General features: G+C 42.5%; 1 protein-coding gene across 5 annotated transcripts in view; it reads right to left on the reverse strand.

Annotated features, from left to right (window-relative positions):
- SULF2 (sulfatase 2) overlaps positions 1 to 22,885 on the reverse strand; it is a 333,591-nt gene that overhangs the window by 25,428 nt on the left and 285,278 nt on the right. For all 5 annotated transcript variants that reach the window (XM_066622862.1, XM_066622861.1, XM_066622865.1 and 2 more), the window contains 4 exons: positions 22,294 to 22,422; positions 20,596 to 20,652; positions 16,432 to 16,561; positions 4,418 to 4,625 (listed from right to left, as the gene is read on the reverse strand). In XM_066622862.1, the coding sequence (XP_066478959.1) occupies positions 4,418 to 4,625; positions 16,432 to 16,561; positions 20,596 to 20,652; positions 22,294 to 22,422 (524 nt within the window). The remainder of the gene's footprint in view (positions 1 to 4,417; positions 4,626 to 16,431; positions 16,562 to 20,595; positions 20,653 to 22,293; positions 22,423 to 22,885) is intronic.

A 22,885-nucleotide genomic window follows, 5' to 3' on the forward strand; every position in this document is an offset into this window, starting at 1 on the left:
GTTAGCAATTATCTGATTTTTGAATAGCCTCAGGGCTTGACTGCCCAATCCTAATGGGCACAACGAGGGCTGCCGCCGAATCCAGCGCCTCCTGCGCTACCGCGGGAGGCACCTTGGGAGTAGGGGACATTCATCCCCTTCCCCCAGGTAAGGGAGGCAGCCCCGCAATGGGGCTGCTAACTTTAGCAAAGGCACGTTTGCGACTGTGGTCCATGCTGTGGAGGCGTGGTGCGGACCATAGGGTTGGGCCCTGAGACAACTATGTTCTCTACTGGCACTATGCAACCCACTAAAAATTGGGTCATGACCCACAATTTGGGAACCATTGCCCTAGACAATCTTTATTACTGGACACATTAAAAAGTGCCACTGAACCTCTGTTGTGCTGGTGTTTGGGAACAGTATTGCGACCTGCTTCTTGCGCCAACCATGCACCCAGCAAGCCCCCTCAGGAGAATCTGCCACTTTCTGTGTATGGCCACTTTCTGGATATGTTGGGGTCACCTAGACAATCAAGTAGCGCACTGCTACCAGTACTAACTCACAGAGACCACTGTAAACAGCAGATGGACCACAGTCAGGTCTTGCAACTATTTATCCCTCTCCCAAGGCAGGCTTCTTTGTTACTGGGTCAACAGGAACTCTAGGAAGGCAGGTTCTGGGCTGGAAAGAGGTGGGGCTGAACATGCACATAAGGCAGGCCCCAACATAAAGTGAGGTAGTACCAGCAGGATGCAAGGCTGAGGGCTCTATCTCCATAGCCACTGGAAGAGGCTGTTCTGTGCAGAAGAGCAGGAGCACGTTGCTCGATAAATCTCTTAAAGCCAAACTGACACAACAGAGGAAGGCTAGGTTGGGTCCCAGTTGGGTTGAGAGTATGTACTAACAGTTGTATTATGTATGTTGTTCCATTAGCACAACAAGGAAGGAGACCCCCCCCCCAACCTGGGAGCTACACATGCAGTTGATTAAATGTATGACAGAATGCAAAGAGGAATCAAATTTTACATTTGCATTATATATGAATTGCAGCAGTTAACCAATGATAAACTTCATGTATGAAATCACGCTGTGCAGGCCGCTTAATGACCGTTCACTTAATGACAGATCGCATATATGATGGTAGTCAAAGCACAATAAAGATGCTCTTAATGAGGCAATCGCATCTCCCATAGCCTGCAGCAGAGTGTCTGTTTACACAACAGAGAGGCTCTTATTGCAAAGAATCTCCAGTAGCCTGAGAAGCCAGCTAGGGTCTGGCAAGGAGTGTCTGTTTACCCAACAAAGGCAGCAGACTGGACTGAATGTCCACTTAATGACCTAATCACATAACAACAGGGATTGGAGAATGTATCCCTGTCATTAAGTGGCACACACCTGTACTCCCTTCTTCCATACTTTGCTTATCTTCAAAAGCTTTGCATTATAGTAACTAAGGATTCGAGCCAACCCTACCTGTATGCAGAAAGCAGAATGATCATTTCTTATAGAACGTATTAAGATCCTTCCCTCCTTTGTCAACTTCATACTGGCCATTCTTGGTGGGCTGACATCCCCTTACAAGTCATCTTGTGAGGCACCTCTCTATCTATCATGGTTATCTCATCTTTCCTCCAAGAAGCCCCATGTGCTATACATATTCTAGGACAGCCATTTTCAACCACTGTGCCATGGCACACTGGTGTGCCGCGAATGGTCCCCAGGTGTGCCGTGGGAGTTTGATGGAGGGTCATTTATTAATAGGACCATTGGGGATATGAGCCCCCCACAAACAGCAAGGTGTGCCTTGTCAATTGTCCAAAAACTGATGGTGTGCCTTGACAATTTTAGTACCTTGTCAGTGTGCCATGAGACAAAAAAGGTTGAAAATCTCTGTTCTAGGATAATCCCTTTGGTCCCTGTGTGCAGAACAGACTGGATCGTACCCATTATTTTCTCCCTTATTTAGCTTTATTTGTCTGAAACACACAGACACATACCTACTACCACCACCACCACAACTAGAAGGAAGTTAACCAAATATCCCCCAGCATAAAAATATCAGCTGTTAAGTGCTGGGAAAATGTAATATCCCAGTTAGCAAAAGCACTACTACATTCCCACAAATGAGTTGATGATTTTAACTACTGCACTCATAATATGTGAACAAAAGATTCCCTCAGGTACACTGCACCTTAAAATTGAGATAATTGCATACTTAGTGAACTAAGAGGGATGTTTTGGGGATTAGAAAAGTTGCTAATAAGTTCTTTGCTGAGCACTTGAGCCACGTTAAGTACGATAAGTGATGTTATGCTGTCCTCACTTAAATATGATGTTTTACTTCCCAAATTAAGTGCCTTCTGATTCTTCAGAAGTTGCTAACAAGTTTGCAGATGACATCATCGTTACTCAGGGTGCTGCAAACCAAAGCAGATTGTGAAGAGCTCCAGGATGGATGAATGGGCAACCATGAAGCAATGTCAATAAATGCACATTGCAACAAGAAATCCCAGCTTCACATTCACACTGATGGGGTTGGAGCAATCAGTGACGGACCAGGGAAGAGATCTTGGATTGCTGAATCGTGCTGGATAGCTCAATGAAAACATCACTGTGAGGCAACAGTAACAAAGTAAAATTCTAGGGATCTTTAGGAAAGAGTTTTACAGTGCCCTTATACAGGTCAAAGGTGCAGCTACATTTGGAATACTTTGTAAAGTTCTGATCACCACACTTCAAGAAAGTGATTGTAGAGCTAGAAAAGATGCAAATGTGAAGAGAGGGCTGGAACCCTTCCTTACAAGGAAAGGCTACAAAGCTTGGGGAATTCTAGCTTGGGAAAAAGATGATTAAGGGGGACAATGACTGAGACAAAATTACACATGGTGTGGCGAGAGATAAGGTCCCATCTGCCTCTAAATACCAGTTGCATGGATGCAATGGTGGGAGGGAAGTCTGCCTTCCTCTCCTGCTTGTGGGTTTTCCAGAAGCAGCTGTCAGTTCACTGCAGGAATAGGATGTTGAATTAGAAGCGCCTTTGGCTTGATCCAGCAGAGCTTTTCTTATGCAATTCAAAAACAAGCTACCTGAACTGCAGGAAAAAGCATTATTTAAGGTTTATCTGTTGTGCTCCATATTTTAAACAGCAAGCATAGCTGGGAAATTTCACCTGAGAACTAATAATTTTATTCACCTAAAAATTAGCTTAGTAGTTACTAATCAGCTTGCAAGGCAAATATAAAGGGAGAAAATCAATTTAAACTCCCTGTTTGAAGCTTGTGCCAGGTCATTACTGTGAAAGCCTATCTGCTAAATAATTAAGGCTTTGCATTTGTGGAGCAAGACGAAAGAAACTTTACAGATGAATAATCATTCTGAGCTGCTGTTTGGCTCTTTTAATCTATAATTAGACTATGCACTTCAAATATAGATATTAACTTGAGTCAAGCTTAGCCTGTGGAATGAGCAAGGTGGAAAAGTGTGTGGTCTTTGCCAAGAAAAGTCAATCTGCTTTGGAAGCAACTTTGGTTAAAAGTCAACTTTGGCACCTCTAGTTGAACATGAGAGGAGAATGTCAGATGCAGCTTTGGGAAGAGAAAGCATGCACATCCTTGTTAAGAAGAAATTAATGCTTGCAACATCCTGAGAGAATATCAACCTTTAACCCAATTCCTTAAGGGCCTTTGAAATAGAACAGTTGGTGCTATCACTTATCTCTTTGATGAGCATCTGGATGGGTCTTATTTTAGAATGATTCTACTGTTCAAAAGGAACCTACTTGCACAGGGAGGAAATAGCCTATACAGATTGCATGGTGGACTTCTAGTGAGTCAGGGTGAGGGGCATAGGAGATTAGGAGTTGGTGGATGGTGTAATATTTTCAGATGGGGCCATATAGCTCAATAGTACAGCACTTGCTTTGATTACAGTCAGTCCTAGGTTCCATCTCTGGCATCTGCAGGTAGGCTGGGAAAAAGAGTGAGTCAGCAATTCAGACAAGGGTCAATGTAAGGCAATGATCTCTGTTCAGGTACTTCCCTTTCCTAGGACACTTTTTGCATGTCTGGTCATGTGCTTTAGTACTGAACTTGAAACAAACGTAGCTGCTATTTGGGTGTGTTCTCAGTCATACTCAAATTAGCCCAGAACTATTCTATCTTTGCATTTTGCATTTTTTAAGAAACAAATTTTTTAAGAACAAAACTGAAACACCAAACCACATCCAAGACATGCTTGCTTTCCAACACTTCTTCATATAGTTCTGATCTTGTTTTGAATGATTGATCTTTGGTTCTTATAAGCCACTTTGGACATCAATGTGATGGATTAAAATATTTTACATAAGTACCCAATGAACAGACATCTAACATGGAAAAACTGCACCAAAGCAGACAGGTAGATATCAATATTGGGTTTAACTGGGGGGTTCACTTACTCTTCTTGGAGAAGAGTTTCTTCCGCCGTCCCATGGGACTCAGCTTGTATTCATTCTCCTCACAGTTGCAGTCCTCGTTGTTCCTACTGTAGTACTTGGGCATGAGATTGGAGAGCCCTTTGCTGGTCCCTGGAGCTGTCAGGCTGGCCATCCCTTTGCATTTGTGCAGCTTTAGCTTCCCACTAGCATCTTCTACACACTGCCACTTCTGAAACCAAAACAGGGAAATGCTGTTCCAAAATGGCATCATGAAGCACTTGTTTGTATGTTTTTTATGTACACTATGTGACTGATGGCCCAATCCTATCCAATGGGGCATGTGCTGCATCCTCTGGGGGGCAGTCACAGAGGACTCTTGTGAATGTTTGTTCCCTTATCTTGGGCCTGCATTGGTGCTAGAAAGTTGGATAGGATTGGGCCCCAATACTCTTTAAGTTGGTATTATGACATTTTCATATAACAAAGAAGAGATGGTATTGTATGTCTGAACACAGCCAAATATAGTCAAACTATGAAAATGAAGTCAGTTCAAAACAATTTTATTTTCCTGTGGCACCTTTTAGATCAAGACAGATGCAAGATCTCAGCTATTAGTCATTACGCAGGAAGTTTATGAAATACAAAACCCTATAATTTCAGCAATTTGGGAATGTACTGAATAGATACATGTCTTCCCTACCGACTTACTTAATTTATAATGAAAACTTTCACACAGTAAATAAATCTTCAGTATTGATTAGGTACATGGTGAATGTTTTGAGAGTTAGGCATTGTAAAGGTCTCAATTAATTTAAGAGGCTTCAGTCTTCTAAACCCATAATTATTCCAGTATTTTCAACTGAGAAATTATATGAATGCAATTAAGAACAACCATTTAAGAACATCTCTGAGAGACATTCTAAAAAAACAACAAAAAGATTGTCATCCAAATTATATTAGTTAATTGAAACAAAGGCTTGCAAAGCAGAATAATATTAAAATACAAGTGGAAAGTGAAGCAAGGTTCCACAGTAGTGGAAACAGAATGGAATATAAGACTTGGTAGAAAAGCAAAGTCCCTTCACATAAATCTAAAAGGCAAATTATTGTAAGATATTGAACTGCTGCTAACACAGATAAGAAAGATAAGTCAGACTGACTTTTTTGATTCACAGGTGTGGGTAGTAAAGTGGCCTCTAAAGTGGATAGTATCTCAACTATTTAGGTTTCTATAGGTACGATCAGCAGCTTAAGAGGTTACTAGAAAGCAGTTGGCAGCCTATACACACTCTGAATCCTTGTAACAGGTTCCTAATTATGCACCCCTTTCAAGAGATGTAGTTACATTCTGCATGAGGTACAGCTTTTAACAATCTTTTGTGGCAAGTGTAATTAATCTGTGGAACTCCTTGCCACAAGATGTGGTAATGCCGCCTGGCCTAGATGCCTTTAAAAGGGGATTGGGCAAGTCCATCAGAGGCTACAAACCATGATGGTTATGTGTAACCTCCTGGTTTCAGAAGCACACTACCTAAGAATGCCAAATGGAGGGGAGTGGCAACAGGATGTAGGGCTCTTGTGGTTTTGGGTGCTCCCTGAGGCATCCGGTGGGCCACTGTGAGGTAAAAGAAGCTGAACTAGATGGGCCTTTGGCCTCTTCCAGCAGGGCTCTTCTTATATTCTTATCCAGCACTCTAAAGTCTTTTGATATGAAAGTCATTATGGACTTGGCATTGAAGGAAAATGTACCCACATGAAAGAATTCCCATAAAAGTGCCCATGTAGTTTTATAAGATTATCAAGAACAGAGCCGTAGATTGGGGTTTCTGGGACACAGATGCATGGCCATGCAAAGACAACTCCATGAGGACAGCCCCAGCCCTTATATTGCTGTGTGAACTTCACACAGTGTGTGTGAGCTCTCAGTAAGAGATGCAGGGATTCTACATTTTCTTTTCTCAGTATGCAATTTGGAGTTACATATAGAGATAAGAAGACACATAGAGTCATTGTGTGACTATATTTTCTTATGGACAGTTCCAGGCTACTAAAGTTCAAACAAACAGTGGGCTAAGGGGAAAAAAATCTGTTTGCCCTGTGGGGGAGATGAGGGAGAGGAAGTGCCTGCACAAGATGAGAATCACACAAGCATTTCCTCTTCCTCCTTCTCTCTCCACCCCCCCCCCCATTAGACAACTGTGGTTGGGGAAAAGAAAGCACTGTCTGCTAGCCCAGTAGGTGTGCTGGGATCAGAAACTTACCAGGCTGGTATGGCAAAGGATACTGCATAGCAAGTGCAATATGGTTGTCCTGCAAGTGAAGCTTGGAAACTGCCAGAAATTATCTACAAAATCGCTATGGGTGGCCCTTCTTGATAAATTTCTCACACTGTCTTACATGCTAGATCAGGGGTGTCCAAAGTTTTTGGCAGGAGGGCCACATCATCTCTCTGACACTGTGTCGGGGGGCCGAATTAATTTACATTTCAAATTTGAATAAATTTACATAAATGAATATATTAAAGATGAACTTATATGAATGAATGAAGGTCTTGCAATAGCTCAAGGCCTATAAAAGGGCTTGCACAAAGCAAGGCCGGCCTTTCCTTTGCTGCTGATACTACATCACAGATGTGAAACAATAAGCAGTGGAAGGAGCCCTCATCCCACAGCTCACTTGAGAGGCCAAACAGTTGCCCTCACACTGAGAGCAGTTGCGTCGGGCCAGTGTGGGCTCCAACAAATCTCTGGAGGGCCAGAGGCTCATTGGAGACTAGGGGCTCCCTGAGGGCCGCATAGAGAGGCCTGGAGGGCCTCAAGTGGCCCCAGGGCCGGGGTTTGGGCACCCCTGTGCTAGATCTTTCACCTGTGCTGTAGCCCCGTACTGTAAATGCCGTAAGTCAGAGGACTTAATCATTTTTGCCATCGGTTTAAGAATATTACAAAACTAACATATTCCCTTTGGTAGCCTAATAGCACGAAATAGGCCCTACATTTGTTTTTGACACCTCCAGCAGTCAGGAGGGCATTATGTAAAAAGGAAGCAGTCAGTCAGGTCTTGATAAGGGCAAGGGAAAAGGTCAGACGGCTGCAACTTATAAATTACAATATATCCATTGGTTCATTCCACTGACTCATTGATTCACTCCTTTCAGCTCTGCTAAATAATCTTTTTAGCACTGGTAATGTTCGGAGAAAAGCAGTCAAGAGGAATGCCAGACTAATATTCCAAACAGCAAGAAATAATTTGCCTCTGCATAGAGATCAATTTGTATGTCCACCCCCACTCCAGAACTCTACATTAACACCCTCACTCCTCTTTAAACACTAGTGCTTTCTTCTTTTTTTCATAATTGCTACAGTTATTAGCATATATTAGTTATATTACAGTATAAGCGCCCTTGCTCATATGTGCATTTAAGGGTTCCCCTCCTCCTTTTCAATAATACAGTCTCATTTAAACAAATCAGCAGAGGTAGCATCATCAAATGAGTAATTTGCAGAATCCTTCAAACTACAGAAAATTGCATCTGCTGCGAACGTTCCCCAATTAAAATGCTTCTGTGAAATTATTATTATTAATGTAAATCCTGACATCAGTGACTGAATTGTTATCCTACTGGGTACCTACAAGAAAGCAATCTAAATCCAAAAGGGCATTTACTGTTTCTTCCCCTAATGTCAGCTGGAATTTTAGGTGAGCAAAAGTGGAAAAGATAATAACGCCAGAAACATCAGGCCATATCATAATCAACCTGAAGGACAGGCAATATCTCACGTTATTCCGTTTATTCTCTGGATCACTTTTTAGCCATATAAGCCTGCACAGAAAAGGGGTCAAATGCTTTGTTCAGTCCCCAGCACTTGCAGGCAAGGTCAAGTCTGAAACCTTGGATAGCCACTACTAGTCACTATAAAAAATACTGAACTAGGTGGACCAATAGACTTGAGTCAGTATAAAGCAGACTCACATATATTAAGATAACTGCTTATATGTTGGACAATTCTGAAAATGTTTAGCACACTCCACAAGACTTCTGCAACACATGTTTCATTCCTTTTAATTCTGGGAAGAAAATGGAGCATTTATGGAGGAAAGGTCCATCACAGGTTACAAGCCATGATGACTATGTGCAGCCTCTGGGTTTTAGAGGTAGTCAATCTCAGAATGCCATGTGCAAGGGAGTGGCAACAGCTACAGGTATTTGTTTGTGTGCTCCCTAAGGCACCTGGTGAGCCACAGTGAAACAAAGGAAGATGGACTAGTTGGGCCCTTGGCCTGATCCAGCAGGACTCGTCTTATGTTCTTAAACTGACAGGTTTGAATTGCACTGGGAACAACATTCTGATGATGGATTGACAGAACTTTGGCACAACTGAAATTTGTAGGACTGCCATTATAGGCATCAGCCCATGCCCATGCAAGAATCCTCATGGGAATGGACTAGTCCCTACAGGAGCTACTGTGCAAATCATGGCAGCATATCTAGCACAAGTAAACAGAGCTGTGTGGTGACTCTGTATATTCTTATTCCTATATATATATATATATATATATATATATGACTTGCATGTACTGTAATAATAGTAACAGGTATTTATATACCGCCTTTCTTGGTCTTTATTCAAGACTTTATTCAAGGCGGTTTACATAGGCAGGCTTTATTAAATCCCTATTAAATAGGGATTTTTACAATTTCAAAGAAGGTTCTTTCTTTCAAGAACGACTACATTCAAGGTGTTTCATTCCGATCTGGCTTCACATTCTGGCCTCCATCCTCCCACGCTCAGAGCAGATGGAATTGTTCGGCTTCAGCTTGTCAGCTGCTCCAAGGTCGCATGGTGCCGGTGGCCTCGAACAGGCGACCTTGTGGATGTTATCTTCAGGCAGACGGAGGCTCTACCCTCTAGACCAGACCTCCTGCCCATACTGTACATACTGTACATACTGAATTTTGTTTCACATACTACACAGACTTGAATTTTCATGTTTAATTTATTCAGTGTTTCAGAATACCACCAGTTTCAAAGCACAGTAGGACAAGCATCCTTTTCCCATTATGCTCATGTGCAGTTATGTCACTTCTTTTCCTTAGCAGAGTCTTGTACCTTTAACATTTAATCAGCCCCCCACTGCCAGCCACTCACCAGATTCCTATAGACACACACTGTTGAAATCCAAAAGCATTATAAGAACATGAATAGGAAAGAGGAGACCGTTAGTCTCAGCCATGCTTGGACCCCAGTGCTCAGAAACACTTAAAATTCAATAGAAAGCAGGGTGAAAGACCAGGTGCCTTTAAGAAGAAAGGAACTGAACAAGTGGATGGAGCAGGTGGGAGATAAGGTGATTGGGGAGAGACCAGATCAGTTAGGGAGCTGATTGACTGTGATTTCTTGGATCAGAAAAGCCTGGCTATAAATAACCTTGTCTTGTCCTGACATTCAGATGGGAATGGGCTTTGCAAAATCAAATCACAATTTGGCATAGGGGCCTATTGAACTTCTGGCAGGGATATTTGTTGCAGTTTTTTTGTCAGTACTTAATGGAGCTTTAACATCCCTGTTCCTAGTTAGTAATTCTTAGGTGTTACCACAGTTTTTAGTCTATTTTTAGACCCTTAATTATATTCTATTAATTTGATTCTATTTTTAGTCCCTCTACAGAGCATAGGGTGAAATGTTGGGTTAAAAATTAGACTTGGTGAACATGGCCTTGAAACCCAGGAAATGAACCTCTCACTCTGTGATAGCTCCAGCCGCAGAAGCCTTAATTCCTATGTTACACCAGATTTTGTATTTGTATTGAGAAGCCTTGACCTCCTTCCAAATCCCTGTTACCACACCAAATAGTTTTGCATAATTTCCCTTCAGAGCTTTAACAGAACTGCAGCAAATTACAGATCTTGATTCAAACTCATTACTTGGGGCTCAAATCAGGGATAAATATCTGCAGCCTTCCTGGAAGGATTTGCTGTTATCAGAGTCTCCTTGTTTAGATCAATCAACACACAGCCTTAGACTGCAGTCCTAACACTTGCTAGGGAGCAAGTCCCATTGTACACAGTATTATTTACTTCCAAATAAATGTGCTTAGGGCAGTTTACAACACTATTTGGATAAAGTGGCATGGCATTAAGTCAAACAATGGAGTGATTTGGCTCTCAGCACATTAACATCTAGGGCTGAGGTATTCAATCTGTGTATCCCGCCTCCTTAGGAAGGCATGGCTAGCTTCCAGAGGTCTCGCCAGGCATCTCAGGGAGAGGGGCTGCACATGCTGGCTTGCTGCTTTTCTGCAGCTGTGAATGAGGTGGGTGGGGCAGTGTGAGGCTGGGAGGGCTGTGAAACATGGTGGGGAGAGGTGGGAGAGAAAGGCTGGCTGGGCAGGCAGAGGTGCCACATCTCATCATGGAGCTCTCTCCATGTACAACCTCGCCCCAAGGACTACAATTCCCAGTGTGCCCCTTGCCCTGGGCATCCTCAGATTGGTCAAGGCTGCTTGGGAAGGAAGGAGCCAGCCTGCTCCTAGTGGGGGGGGGGTGTCCAAATGCCCAGCCTGCATCCCTCCGTCTTGCCTGGCGGAACAGGGGTGGCATCTGCATGTTGGGTGTGTGTTGTGAGCAGCCCCCATCAACTTTGGGATGAGTTGTAATCTTGCTGGGTGTGGCTGCAATCCTTTCCACACTTTCCTGGGAGTGTGATCCACACTCTTGATGGTTTTGTCTCCAAAAATGGATTAAAAATAAAAATCCCCATTCCTTTTTAGCCATTCCCCCTTTTCCTTCTGCCTCCCTTTGGGGGGGGGGGTACTCTGTTGACTGCTATTGTAAGACAAAAGGCACAAGCCTAGCTAGGTTTACTCAGAAGTAAGTCCTATTGTGTTCAATGGGACTTACTCCCAGGAAAGTGGGGTTAGGATTCCAGTCAAACAGTCTCTAGGTCTCAGTTTGCAATTAGCAGATACACACAAAACAGTCTTTCCCTCCCCCAACAAATTCATCACTTCCCCCCTCCCTTTCCAAAACCCTCCAGGTATGCTGCTAACAAACTCAGGGCACAATCCTAACCAGGTCTACTCAGAAGTAAGTCCTATTTTGTTCAATGGGGCTTACTCTCAGGTAAGTGTGGTTAGGATTGCAGCCTCAGAGTGCTGACAACCTTGTTTCCGGTGTATGATTATAACACCTTCATCCCCATTTTGGGGGTAACTAAGGTGAGGTGTTGTAATGGGGAGCTGTGGCCAATGGCTACAAGGATCAGGGGAGGCGCGAGCCGGAAAAGTTCAAGAACCACTGATCTAGGGGATCTGTACAGACCCCCTTAGCTCCCCTAGATTTCTACATGATTACAGTGAAATCACTCCATTGTTTTGACTTAATAACATTCATCAGAAAGGGGTCCTGTATTCACTGCAAGGGAGCAAGGTGGGGATTTGCTACCAGGTGTAAGAGAGCACATGGTTAGGAGAGGGCTGAGTAGCAAATTAGAGATTGGACAGCTTAGGGCAGTGGTTCCTAAACTATGAGCTGTGGCTCCCCAGGCTGTTGTGGAAATCAGTCAAGGGAGCCGCAGAATCCTAGCAAAAAAAATCCCTGCCGCCCTATACAATTGTAGCGCTAACAGGGAGCTGTGGCCAATAGCCTAGTAAGTCAAGGGAGCTGCCAGTTGAAAAATTTTGGGAACTACTGGTTTAGGGAAAGTTTTTGGCTGCAAGTCTTGTCTTATTAAGTGTAAGAGGCAAGACCTTGGTCTATAAGAAAGGCTGATTGACGGTGGGAAGAGGGACAGGATATCACTGCCACAAATACTGCTGCCGTCCCGACATTGATCCACCCTCCTTGCTACTCAGGTCTCTTCCCTGTTGCTCCCAACCCCTCTCTCCCATGTGCCATGCTGACTTACCTGCACTGGAAGTCATTGAAGGGCTGGTGGCACATGAATGTACCCAGTTGCAACTTGTGACAGTGGCCCAGCTGCGCAGAATGGCATGTCACATTTTGTGACAGTTGAAGAGGACTCTGCACTGCCAGAACGCTAGTTCTAGAAGCGCAAAGTCCTCATAAGATTGGGCCATCCATACTTGAGTTTTCCTTGATTTACCTGATTTTTGCCATGTGGTTTTCTGGGGATTGTCTGCAGCTATAAGCAACAGCCATATAGGCAGCAACCTCAAAGTGATTTTTTTTTTCCTAAACAAGGCATTAAGCATACTCTGAGAGGTCTAGAGAGAACACATTTTTCAAGATTAGAGGAGAGAATAAGATCAGAATTGCTCTTGAGGATTAGTGGCTTACTCAAAACACATTCAGTATTGCTTAAGTGATTTTTCCCCCCTGTCCCTCTTATCAATTATTCACAGCACTTAGATGGTTTTTCAGAAGTTTGTGTGATTGTTTTAAAAAAACCTTTGTGGCACCAACAAATTTACTGTGGCTTGAGCTTTTGTGGACTAGTGCTCACTTTATCAGACACTTGAGGTCTGACACTTTATCAGACACTTGACACTTTATCAGACATGCCTCAGTTGGCATACATACATACATAGGCACACAAAGACATAGAGGAAAAAAACAGTGTAAACAGTGGGCTGTAACAGTGTAAATAAAACAGTTTATTGTAAACAGTGGGCTCAAAAGACCACAAAACATAAAAAGGTACTATCTGTGAGATTCCTATTCAGGTGTACCTTATAGCTTGCAATTGGGTATGTATGTGTGCAGTATTTGAGGAACTGCCTTCTGCCAGTCTACTATATTCACTGCCATCTGAGGTGCATTTGGTGGGGATGTGGGACAGGGCCTTTTCAGTGGTGGTGTTTGTAATGGCAGCTGATGTGGGCTCTGGGACATAGGAGACATATGCTGCAGAGAATATGATATATTCCTGTTTTGCAGAAGAGCTCTGGAGCTTGCATATTCAGCACTAACTCTACAAACCATGGGAGTGTCTAATTCAGGGGTGTCAAACTCATTTCAAATAGAGGGCCAAATACCATTCATGATGCCTACTGAGGGCTGGAAGTTATGTCATTAGTCAGGAAGTGATGTCATTAAACAGGTCATAACCAAAAATAAACACTTTTTCTCACTTAGGAACTCATTAACTGCAAATGACAGAAGAGAAAAACACAAATATTGATTATATTTCAAGTTATGGGAGAGACCAATTTTCACATGGGCTGCCCTTCCAGCAGTAACACCTCAGCACTGTTCAGCAGCTGAGAGCCTGAAGGCTGGATAAAAAGCTTCCACGGGCCACATCCGGCACCCAGGCCTTATGTTTGACACCCCTGGTCCAATTCAATCTCCTTTGTGTTGTGCTGAACCATCTTGTGCTAAAGGGGAGATTTTGCAATGTCAGCTTACCTCATGTACAGGTTTTGAGTGTGATATCTCTTTATGCCTAGCTGATTTTAGGTGGTCTTGAAATAATAAGAATAATGATAATTTGCCATCAAAGATCTAATAATCTTTGATAATTTTTACCCCTGCTAACTGGGTAAGAGGCACTTTTTCAAGTGGGTGCTCCTTTTTTTAGCAGGGGGAGAGTAACTGGCCCACCTCACCCCAGCACTGTCTGTTCTAGTGGCTGTCTGCTGGTATTCATTTGCATCTTTTAGATTGTGAGCCCTTTTGGGACAGGGAGCCATTTAGTTATTTGATTTTTCTCTGTAAACCGCTTTGTGAACTTTTAGTTGAAAAGTGGTATATAAATACTGTTGTTAATAATAATAATAATAATAATAATAATAATAATAATAATAATAATAATAATAATAATAATAATAATAATAAAATGAATGCATTTTAATTCATGATTTAATGCATGTGAAATATATGCATTAAAATTACTGAATAGCGTTCTCTCTCTCTCTCAAAATGCTGTGTTTTCAATGCTGTTTTACTGCTAGGTCTAATGCACTTTGCTGAAAGCTGAACCCCTTCTGCCATGGTCAATTTTACTATGTTCTTTCAAGAACCAATTACAGTAACAGCTCTGCTTTCTAGAACTGAGCTATCCTAGAAGCACTAAGGGTATCATTAAAACTGTTGCACAAGAATTCCATTCAACTAATTTTGCAAAGTTTATGCAATTTGTGTGTATCCATTCAGCTGGCAGATTACACAGGTCTATAAAATTGAGGGTCAGAAAAGTTTTTCCCAAACTTTATGGTGGTTTGATATGAATTTGGTGTGCTGATTCAAAAAATGGCATCTGTTTTGCCCTATCATGTCTAGTTTTGAAGATATAGTCATATAGGTATGATATAGATATAGCCTCATTAGTGAATGGTTTAAGCAGCTTCCTCATGAGGGCTTAAGCAACCTTCTAAAAAGAGTAACTCGAAGCATTTGTTCCACTGCCTGTAGAAAAACATATCCTTGTTCCAGCTGAAGAGCTCAAGAAAGATAAAGCTTTAAGGGTGGAACACCACATAACAGGCATAGATCAGTGATTTTCACACATTAGGTGATGGGGACCCTGGAGAGTTGTGGAGACCACACTGGGCAGGAAGAATTTGTGTTCTGATTCTGCAGGCAGTACCATATAGGACTGCTGCCAAAAATGGCATATGTGTCAAGTTCTCACTGACTCTCTGAGGCCCAAATCCTAACCAACTTTTCCACACTGACGTAGCTGTGCCAATGGGGCATGTGCTACATTGTGTGACAGCCATGGAGGCCTCCTCAAGGTAAGGGAAAGTTTGAGCTGCATTGCCTTTACATTGGTGCTGGAAAGTTGGTTAAGATAGTGCCTGACTCATATGGCTGTCACTTCATCACACTGACATCCCCTGTCCCGACTCAGCAGCAGCCAATCATCATATCATATGGTGAGCTGCACTAGTCTGTGGTGGCGGCAACAGGGAGAAACCTGGACATGATGAAGCTACTTTTTAGCATCTTAACTTTTAGCCATGATATTTAAAAAAGCAGTGGAAAGAGCTCTTCAAGGGACACACAGGAAAGGAAACAGACAAACTTTGCTCTGTCTTGTGAGGAATGTCTGGGGCTTTTTTATTTAAAAAAAGAAAAAGGGACAACAAAGATGGGGGACCGGATAGAGAGTTAAAAAATTGTGCTTGCCATGGAGAAAGCAGATAACTTTCACAGCAGCAGAACTGGGGTCATTCAATGAAACTGATTGGTGGCAGATTCAGAACAGATAAAAAGGAGGAATATATTGCTCCAAGATGTGGTGCTGGCCACCACATTTGGATTAGACAAATTCAAGGGGGAGAAATCTAGCAACTGTCATGATGGCTGTGTGCTACCTCCAGGCTTAGCAGCAGTATGTCCTGGAATACCAGCTGCTGGGAAGCAATGACAAGAAGCATCACCTGCTTCTGAGCTTCCCAGAAGAATATGATTTGGCTACTGTAGGAATCGGAATGCTGGGCTTGATGGACTCTTGCCCTGTTTCAACAGGACTTCCCGTTAACTACTGGAATACTTTTAACCAAACACAGTTGCTCCCTAAAGGCCCAATCCTATCCAACATTTCAGCTCTGGCATAGCCACAATGCAGCCCTCTGGTAAGGGAACACATGTTCCCATACCTTGAGGAGGCCCCAGGGACTGCTCTTCCACCGCAGGATGCAGCACCCACCCCACTGGCATAACTACACCAACACTGGAAAATTGGATTGGATTGGGCCCTAAGTCTCGCATTAGCAAACTGTCAATCTAAAAAAATTGACAGTAGTCACCTTTACACACTTCTTCCAATAACATTTCAACTTTCTAAAAAGGAACACAATATGAAGGGTCAACTAAGGAGCTGGATCTGAGAAGGAATTTTGCTGTTCTTTGTTTCTTATTGTTCAATGAAAATTCTTGGGAAGTTTTGCCTTCCTCCTACCTATACACTGGCTATGGTTGCCAAGACAAAGCTCAGTCTACAATAAATTGTTCTGTCCACTCACAGTAAAACTAAAGAAGGGAAAGGGCATAATCAGAATTCTATGATCCTCAAATTCACGAGGCAGCTACATTTCAGTATACTGTATTTGAGAGTCAAATGGTACCTCACCTGCCCAAGCTGTTCACAAGCACTTTGATATTCAGCTCGCTGGCAGAGATCTTTCACCCGTTGGTATTTAGGCAGGAAGTTTTCTTCCTGGGCATCCATTTTCTCATTCTCTCTCTTGTGCAACAGTTTCCTGAAAGGGAAAGAAAACATGCATTTATATGAAAGTTGTAGTCACACCAGCAGGTTTTTTCCCCCCCACACAATACACGCTCAAATCCTCATGAAGAGGAAGGTTAGTCAATACCACATCCCTTGAAATTTCATTGTTTCCACTTCATTTCCTGGCTTTCTTATTCAAAATCAGTCACCTCATTAAAGAGGTGTGTTTTGTGAAATTGGTGCAGATTGAATCTCATCACATTTGTTGGATCAGAAATAAGCAATGAGCTGGTGTGCTCTTTCTTCTCCCTATCCTTCTTCCTCTTGTTAGCCCAGCTTCATAGAGGACTTCCTAGTAGTAGTAGTAGTAGTAGTAGTAGTAGTAGTAGTAGTAGTAACTTTATTGTCATTGTGCTACAGCACAACAAAATGTATGCACCTTTGAGATACAAGCATAAATATATACTACAATTCCAACAATTACACACTCACCCACACATTCTATACAACGTGCGTCATAATATAAAAACAGTATAACAGACCATAATGCCCAGGAGCATGGTAACAACTATATCACCTTGTTCAATGTAATTATGACTGTGGGATAAAAACTGTTCAGGAATCATGTGGTGCATGCTCTAATAGTTCTGTATCATCTACCTGAAGGCAACAGTTCAAAGAACTTATGAGCCGGATGGAAGGGGTCTCTCAGAATACTATGTGACTTCTGTAGAAGTGACTTCTGCAGTAAGATGCTGGTCTTACTCTCAGAGCCTCTAAATGTAAATTTGCCAGAAGAACTGTACAGTATTTAGGTCACATGATTGGAAGTGGACAAATGAGGCCTATGGAAGCTAAAGTGGACAGTATTGTGAATTGGCATGTCCCTCAAACGAAGAAACAGGTTCAGTCGTTCCTTGGACTTGCTTTCTACTACAGAAAATTTTTGCCTCACTTCTCAACTCTTGCTACCCCTTTAACTAACCTGTGTCATAAGCATATACCCCAACATGTGAACTGGACAGCTGAATGTCAAAATGAAGCGAGGTCTAACCAAAGCACCTGTCCTGAGAGCACCAGATTTTTCTAAAAAGTTTGTGGTTCAAACTGATGCAAGTATGAGTGGGTTAGGAGCTGTTTTTTTATAGGAATCTGAAGAAGGAGTGTGACATCCAATTGTGTATCTAAGTCATAAACTATTGCCTCGTGAGACCCATTATGCTGTATGTGAATTAGAACGTCTTGCATTGGTGTGGGCTTTGTCAAAGTTAAGACCCTACCTGTTAGGAACTAAGTTCCTGGTGCAAACAGATCACTCACCTTTAGCTTTCTTGGCTAAAGCCAAAGACAATCAAAGGATCCTGCATTGGGCTTTATCGCTGCAGGATTACCAATTTGAAATTCAGCATCTCTCAGGTTCTAAGAACATTTTAGCTGATGTTTTGTTGCACATGTGGTATAGTGAAAATCAGCAAAACACCAGTTCATAAGTAGTAACAAAACTGTATTAGTAAGAAGTCTGTGTAGTACTCTCCATGTAACCTCACTGTATCTAAGCATCTATATCTTGTATCTATACAAACTGCCATAGCTTTCACTGCTTTATACCCTGTCAGTAAACCCTGCTACATATTGCTTAGTAAGTAACTGTAGAGTAAGCTCATTATAAGAAGTGCCCTGACCTGTGTGTTAGCAAAGAGTGGCTGAAGGTGCTGAACCTCCGAGCCTCTCTTCCCAAAAGGGAGCGTGTCATTTTGAGCGTGTCCCAAAAGGCCTACAGTTTAGGCCTAGGTTAGCATGTGAAGCCTGAACCAAACTAAGTCAGTAACGGAGAAGTGGCTAGCAGTTCCTAGCTGCAAGAATGTGAGTGAACAAACAAAAAGATTGTTGTCTCTCCTTTGCTGGCCAGAAAGGACAGACAACAAGAATTACAACCCACTGGAATGTTTAACACCTCAGTAGACTGAGGGGGGCCTGATCAAGCAGAATGGAATGCAGCTATGGATCTCCAGTTGGGAGTGATAAGGACTAGGAGGGCTAGCAGCCAGACCCACTTCGAGAAGGTTCTGTCCTCAAAAGTTTCTGATTGGACAGTCTAAATAAGTATGAAGTCACCTCAGTACTATTAGCATAAGAAGTATAATAATGAGTGCCCCAAGGGGTGTGTCCGGGTCTTCTTGGGCATAGTTTTTGGTTGCAACATCCTGCACACTGGGAACCCCATTGTCCAACATGGGCATCTGGCCTCACAGGTAGCCTGGAACTAAAAGATCTACAAGAGAAGCTGACTCAGGTGAGAGTTAGGGATTAATCGAGATAGCCAGCTAGTTTTATTATTTTATTGCTGATGTGTTTCCTAGATGTTTATGCCTCTAGCATTTGCTGCCTTAAGTAACTTTCTGTAACCTTATGTACTTAATAAACTAAAATCTCTTTTACCAAGTTGTTTCATTGTCTGTTGGGGACAAAGGTTCAGAATCCTGTCTAGCCATTCAGCAAGCTACCAAGTACTCACTGAGGTCTAGTAACTTGAGGACTGAAGCTTTAATTGGAGAAAGCGCTCAGTGCCTGCAAGGGATAGAATTAAGCCTAGAGGGTCTCAGTGCCCCTGGACTGAGACACTGGCACATACAGGGTGGTGGCAGTACTACTGGACAGGGGGGCCTTGAGGGCTTTAGGGTTCGAGAACCAAGAACTCCGAGCACCCCAAACCCCCCTAAGTTTACTTTATTAGTAAGTTACTACTTTATTAAAGTAAGTTCCTAAGTTCCTAATTTATTAAACCAGTTTTCTGTTATCTTAAAACTGGGAAACTGTGGTTTGTCTGTACCAAACAAATCAGGATCATAATCCTGAATTCTCTTAGCTGCCTGAATTCTGCAAATTAATCATTTTGCATTCCTTCTTTTAATTTGCATAATTTATTGTAGATGATTAAAAAAACAATTTTGTATAGGGCACAAGTTATGCTAATATTTCTGTTCATAGAAAGGACAAGGTACTGTGCAGGGAATGGAAGGAGTACATCCCAATCACTGGAGATGGCATTGGGTCACATCTCCAGCTTCTGAGATTTTAACAGAACATGTGCACACCATTTTAAGCCTTGATAGTAACATAATCTTTAAAAGAAGACGAAAGCAAAGATTCTCAGAAAGTTGAATTCTGTGCTCAGTGCCACATTGTGAGTTTTTTCTGTTTCCATGAAATCACAGCACAGGTGTACACACAGAGAGAAAGCATTAGTCACTGCACTTTCATGATGAGTGGCCTTCTACTGAGTAAGAAAACTGGTCCATTAACTCAATATTGTCTATGGTGACTAGCTGAGAGTGACTCTCCAGGGTTTCAGGCAGGGATCTTTCTCAGAGACGGAAAGGAATAGAACCTTTCTGTAAGCAATGCATGACCACTGAGCTAGTTGGCTAGTTCATGAATTAGGAATTAGGAATAAGTTTTTTTTTTATTATTAATTAAGCAGAGGACTTACAAGGGGATTAGATGAATGAATGAAAGATAGATCTTTCAAGAGTATTAGCCACAGTGGCAGACTGGAACCTGCATTCAGAGGCAATATACCCCTGAATTTCAGTGCCCCGGGGGACTACGATGTAGAAGTCTTGTTGACTTAAAGGCCCTGCTTGTGAGCTTCTCAGAAGCATCTGTGGATCACCATGGGACGAAGGATGTGAAATAGGTGAATCTCTGATCTGAGCCAGCCGTACTCTTCTTATGTTTTCATGCTGTGTCTATTTCATAAAAGAGGAAAAGGAACTGCCTAGTTCATGAAACCTGCAATTATCTAAAACAGCCTCTGTTGTTATGGTATAGCAATGAAAATAAAAAAGGCTGAAAAATAAGCTACTAATAAAGGAAGCACATTTTTCATTTTTCATTAATAAGCCATTTCACAAATAAAGCAAATAAACACATCCCAATTAATGCTTTTGCTGACAAAAGCGTATCATTTCACAGTTGCACCCTTCTTTGGCAAAAGATGCTTTAGCTGCATTGATTCAGTGACCTCTTCCTTTAGAAGGCCAGGACTCTGTAAGTAACACGTACCCTCTTTCCACCAAGAATGAGTCCCTCCAGACTTTCATCTTCTTTTTCACATGGAACCTGGAGGGAACAAAGCTGAACGTGAGAGCTGAGCTAAGCCTTTGGGCCCTGACTCAGCAGAAACAGGATATGGCAGGTAGTCATATTTGTGTTCAAACACTTTTCTCACACTCTTGTCCCACTTTAAATCCTTCCCACTTCTTTCCCTGACTTAGTTAAAGGCTCAGGTAGAAGAGCAGGTTTTTCCCAAAAAAAACCCTTCCCTTTGTTTGTCAAACTTTTTATTTTCCTTCAGTGCATTCAATACACCTGCATACATGTATCTATTCCCTAAGTAATCACATCATTTATTTGGACAGAATTTTGTAATTACCTGTGAGCTCTATTAAAATCCTTTTAAAAATAATTGTTAAACTGCGTATGCTTTAGGTTGTTTTTTCTCAGGGCTCATTCCTATCCAACTTTCCAGCATTGAGTCAACCATGTCAATGGGGTGTGCTCTACATCCTGCAGTGGGGGCATAGTTACGGAGACCTCCTAAACGTAAGGTAATATTTGTTCCCTTACCTTGGGGCTGCATTGTGCTGGAAAGCAGGGCAGGACTGGGCCCTCAGTCTTAAATTGTTGGTTTTTGCCGACTCTGGTCTGAACCTTGTGCTATAATCACTAGGTTTTTCAGCCAAAGTTGGAAAACCTGCCCCTTCCTTTGCTCATTGCTCTTGACAAGGCAATGAGGCACCTTCTAGCATCCATGAGATACAGCAACTCCTTTTGATCGGAAGCAGGCATGCTTAGAGAGCAGCGGACAACCTAAGGCTGAGGTTCTCAGACTGGGGCATGGCGACCCCAACCTGAGAAGCCCTGCCTCTAGCTCGTTAAGGGTGGGGGAAAGGAGGAAAGGCAGCAATATGATCCCCAGGATTGTGCCGCTGCCAGGGCTGGTGAGGGGGGTTAAACTTGCCAAATGCTATGCTTGCCTCTGGAGGATGTGGGGAGCCCTTCACAGCCCTCCATAAGGCCTTGAAAAATGTAAAAATTGCAATCACAACCAGGGCTCTGCACCCCTTGGCGACTGGCATGGCAATTGGTAAATTTACCCCCCCCCCCAATCAGTCCGGGCAGTGGTGCAATCCTGAGGATTGTGTTGCTGCCTTCCCCCTCTCCCTCAAAGACTTGCCCCGGTTTGAGAACCACTGATCTATTTGGCTTCTGATCCCCCCTTGCCCTTCTTTAGTTGCTGGTGCCATCTGGACGCAGACAGCGTGTGGAAGGCAGGTAGATGATGGTCTGCTCTGAGCTCTTCCGAGTGTGAGACCTGCACCTGGGTAAGGCAGACTTTGGTGGCTCCAGTGATTTGGCTGCCACTGCCACCTTTGAGTGCTTGTAATTATTTGTAAGCAGCTCAAGATAGCACCTTAAAAAAAATGTATCACCGTAAAAAAAGTAAGAGGGAAATTTATGAATATGACCCCCAAAACACACACACAAAAATATTAAAATATGCCATCTTTAGATATAAAAATGTTTAAACAACGCCATGGAAGTATTTTTCTGAACAGATAAAAGGTCAGATATGCCAAAAAGACTTTTAATTTCTTTCCTGTAGCCATCATTCTAGTGTTCAGCTTACTGCCTTTTCCCTGAAGCACTTTCACTGTGTATGAAATGTGGCACTGAGCTCAGTGCATTTCCCATCCTTACCTATTGACTGGTCTTTCGGAGTCCAGCAGTTTTAGAATGGATTTCCCATCCATGTCAGGTGGAATGTCCAGGCCTGCAATATCTAGAATTGTAGGAGCAAGATCGATGTTCAGCACAATGTGAGGATTTCTGCAAATAAAATAAAAATCTTTATAAATGTCAGGAGCAGTAAGCCCAACCTTGTCCACAGCAGTTACAGAATGTGAAAGGCACTCACAGCACAGCTGCAAAGAGAGGCAAACTTAGAAGTTAAAATTGTTTAGAATTAAAGAATTAATTAATTAAATTAAAACAGTTTATTTTGGTGTTGTATACACAGAAACAAATTACAAGCTAAAGTAAAATGAGATATTCTAGGGCTTGCGCGTATATAGGAAAGGGCCAAACAAGATCTGACATGGGACATGAGACTACAATTCCCACAATTCTTTTCTTTTTCAAAAAGTCACAGACAGCGTACAGATTGGACTGCACCTGCAATACGAGAAGGAGATTAAACCTCTGCTGCCATATGAATCCTCTAACTTCAGCCCTGAAGCAGCTATTAGCAGTTTTTGTGCTTGTACATTTTCCCCTCCATGGCTAATGGGGC

Source organism: Tiliqua scincoides, chromosome 4, assembly GCF_035046505.1.
Source record: "Tiliqua scincoides isolate rTilSci1 chromosome 4, rTilSci1.hap2, whole genome shotgun sequence".
Lineage (NCBI taxonomy): Eukaryota > Metazoa > Chordata > Lepidosauria > Squamata > Scincidae > Tiliqua > Tiliqua scincoides.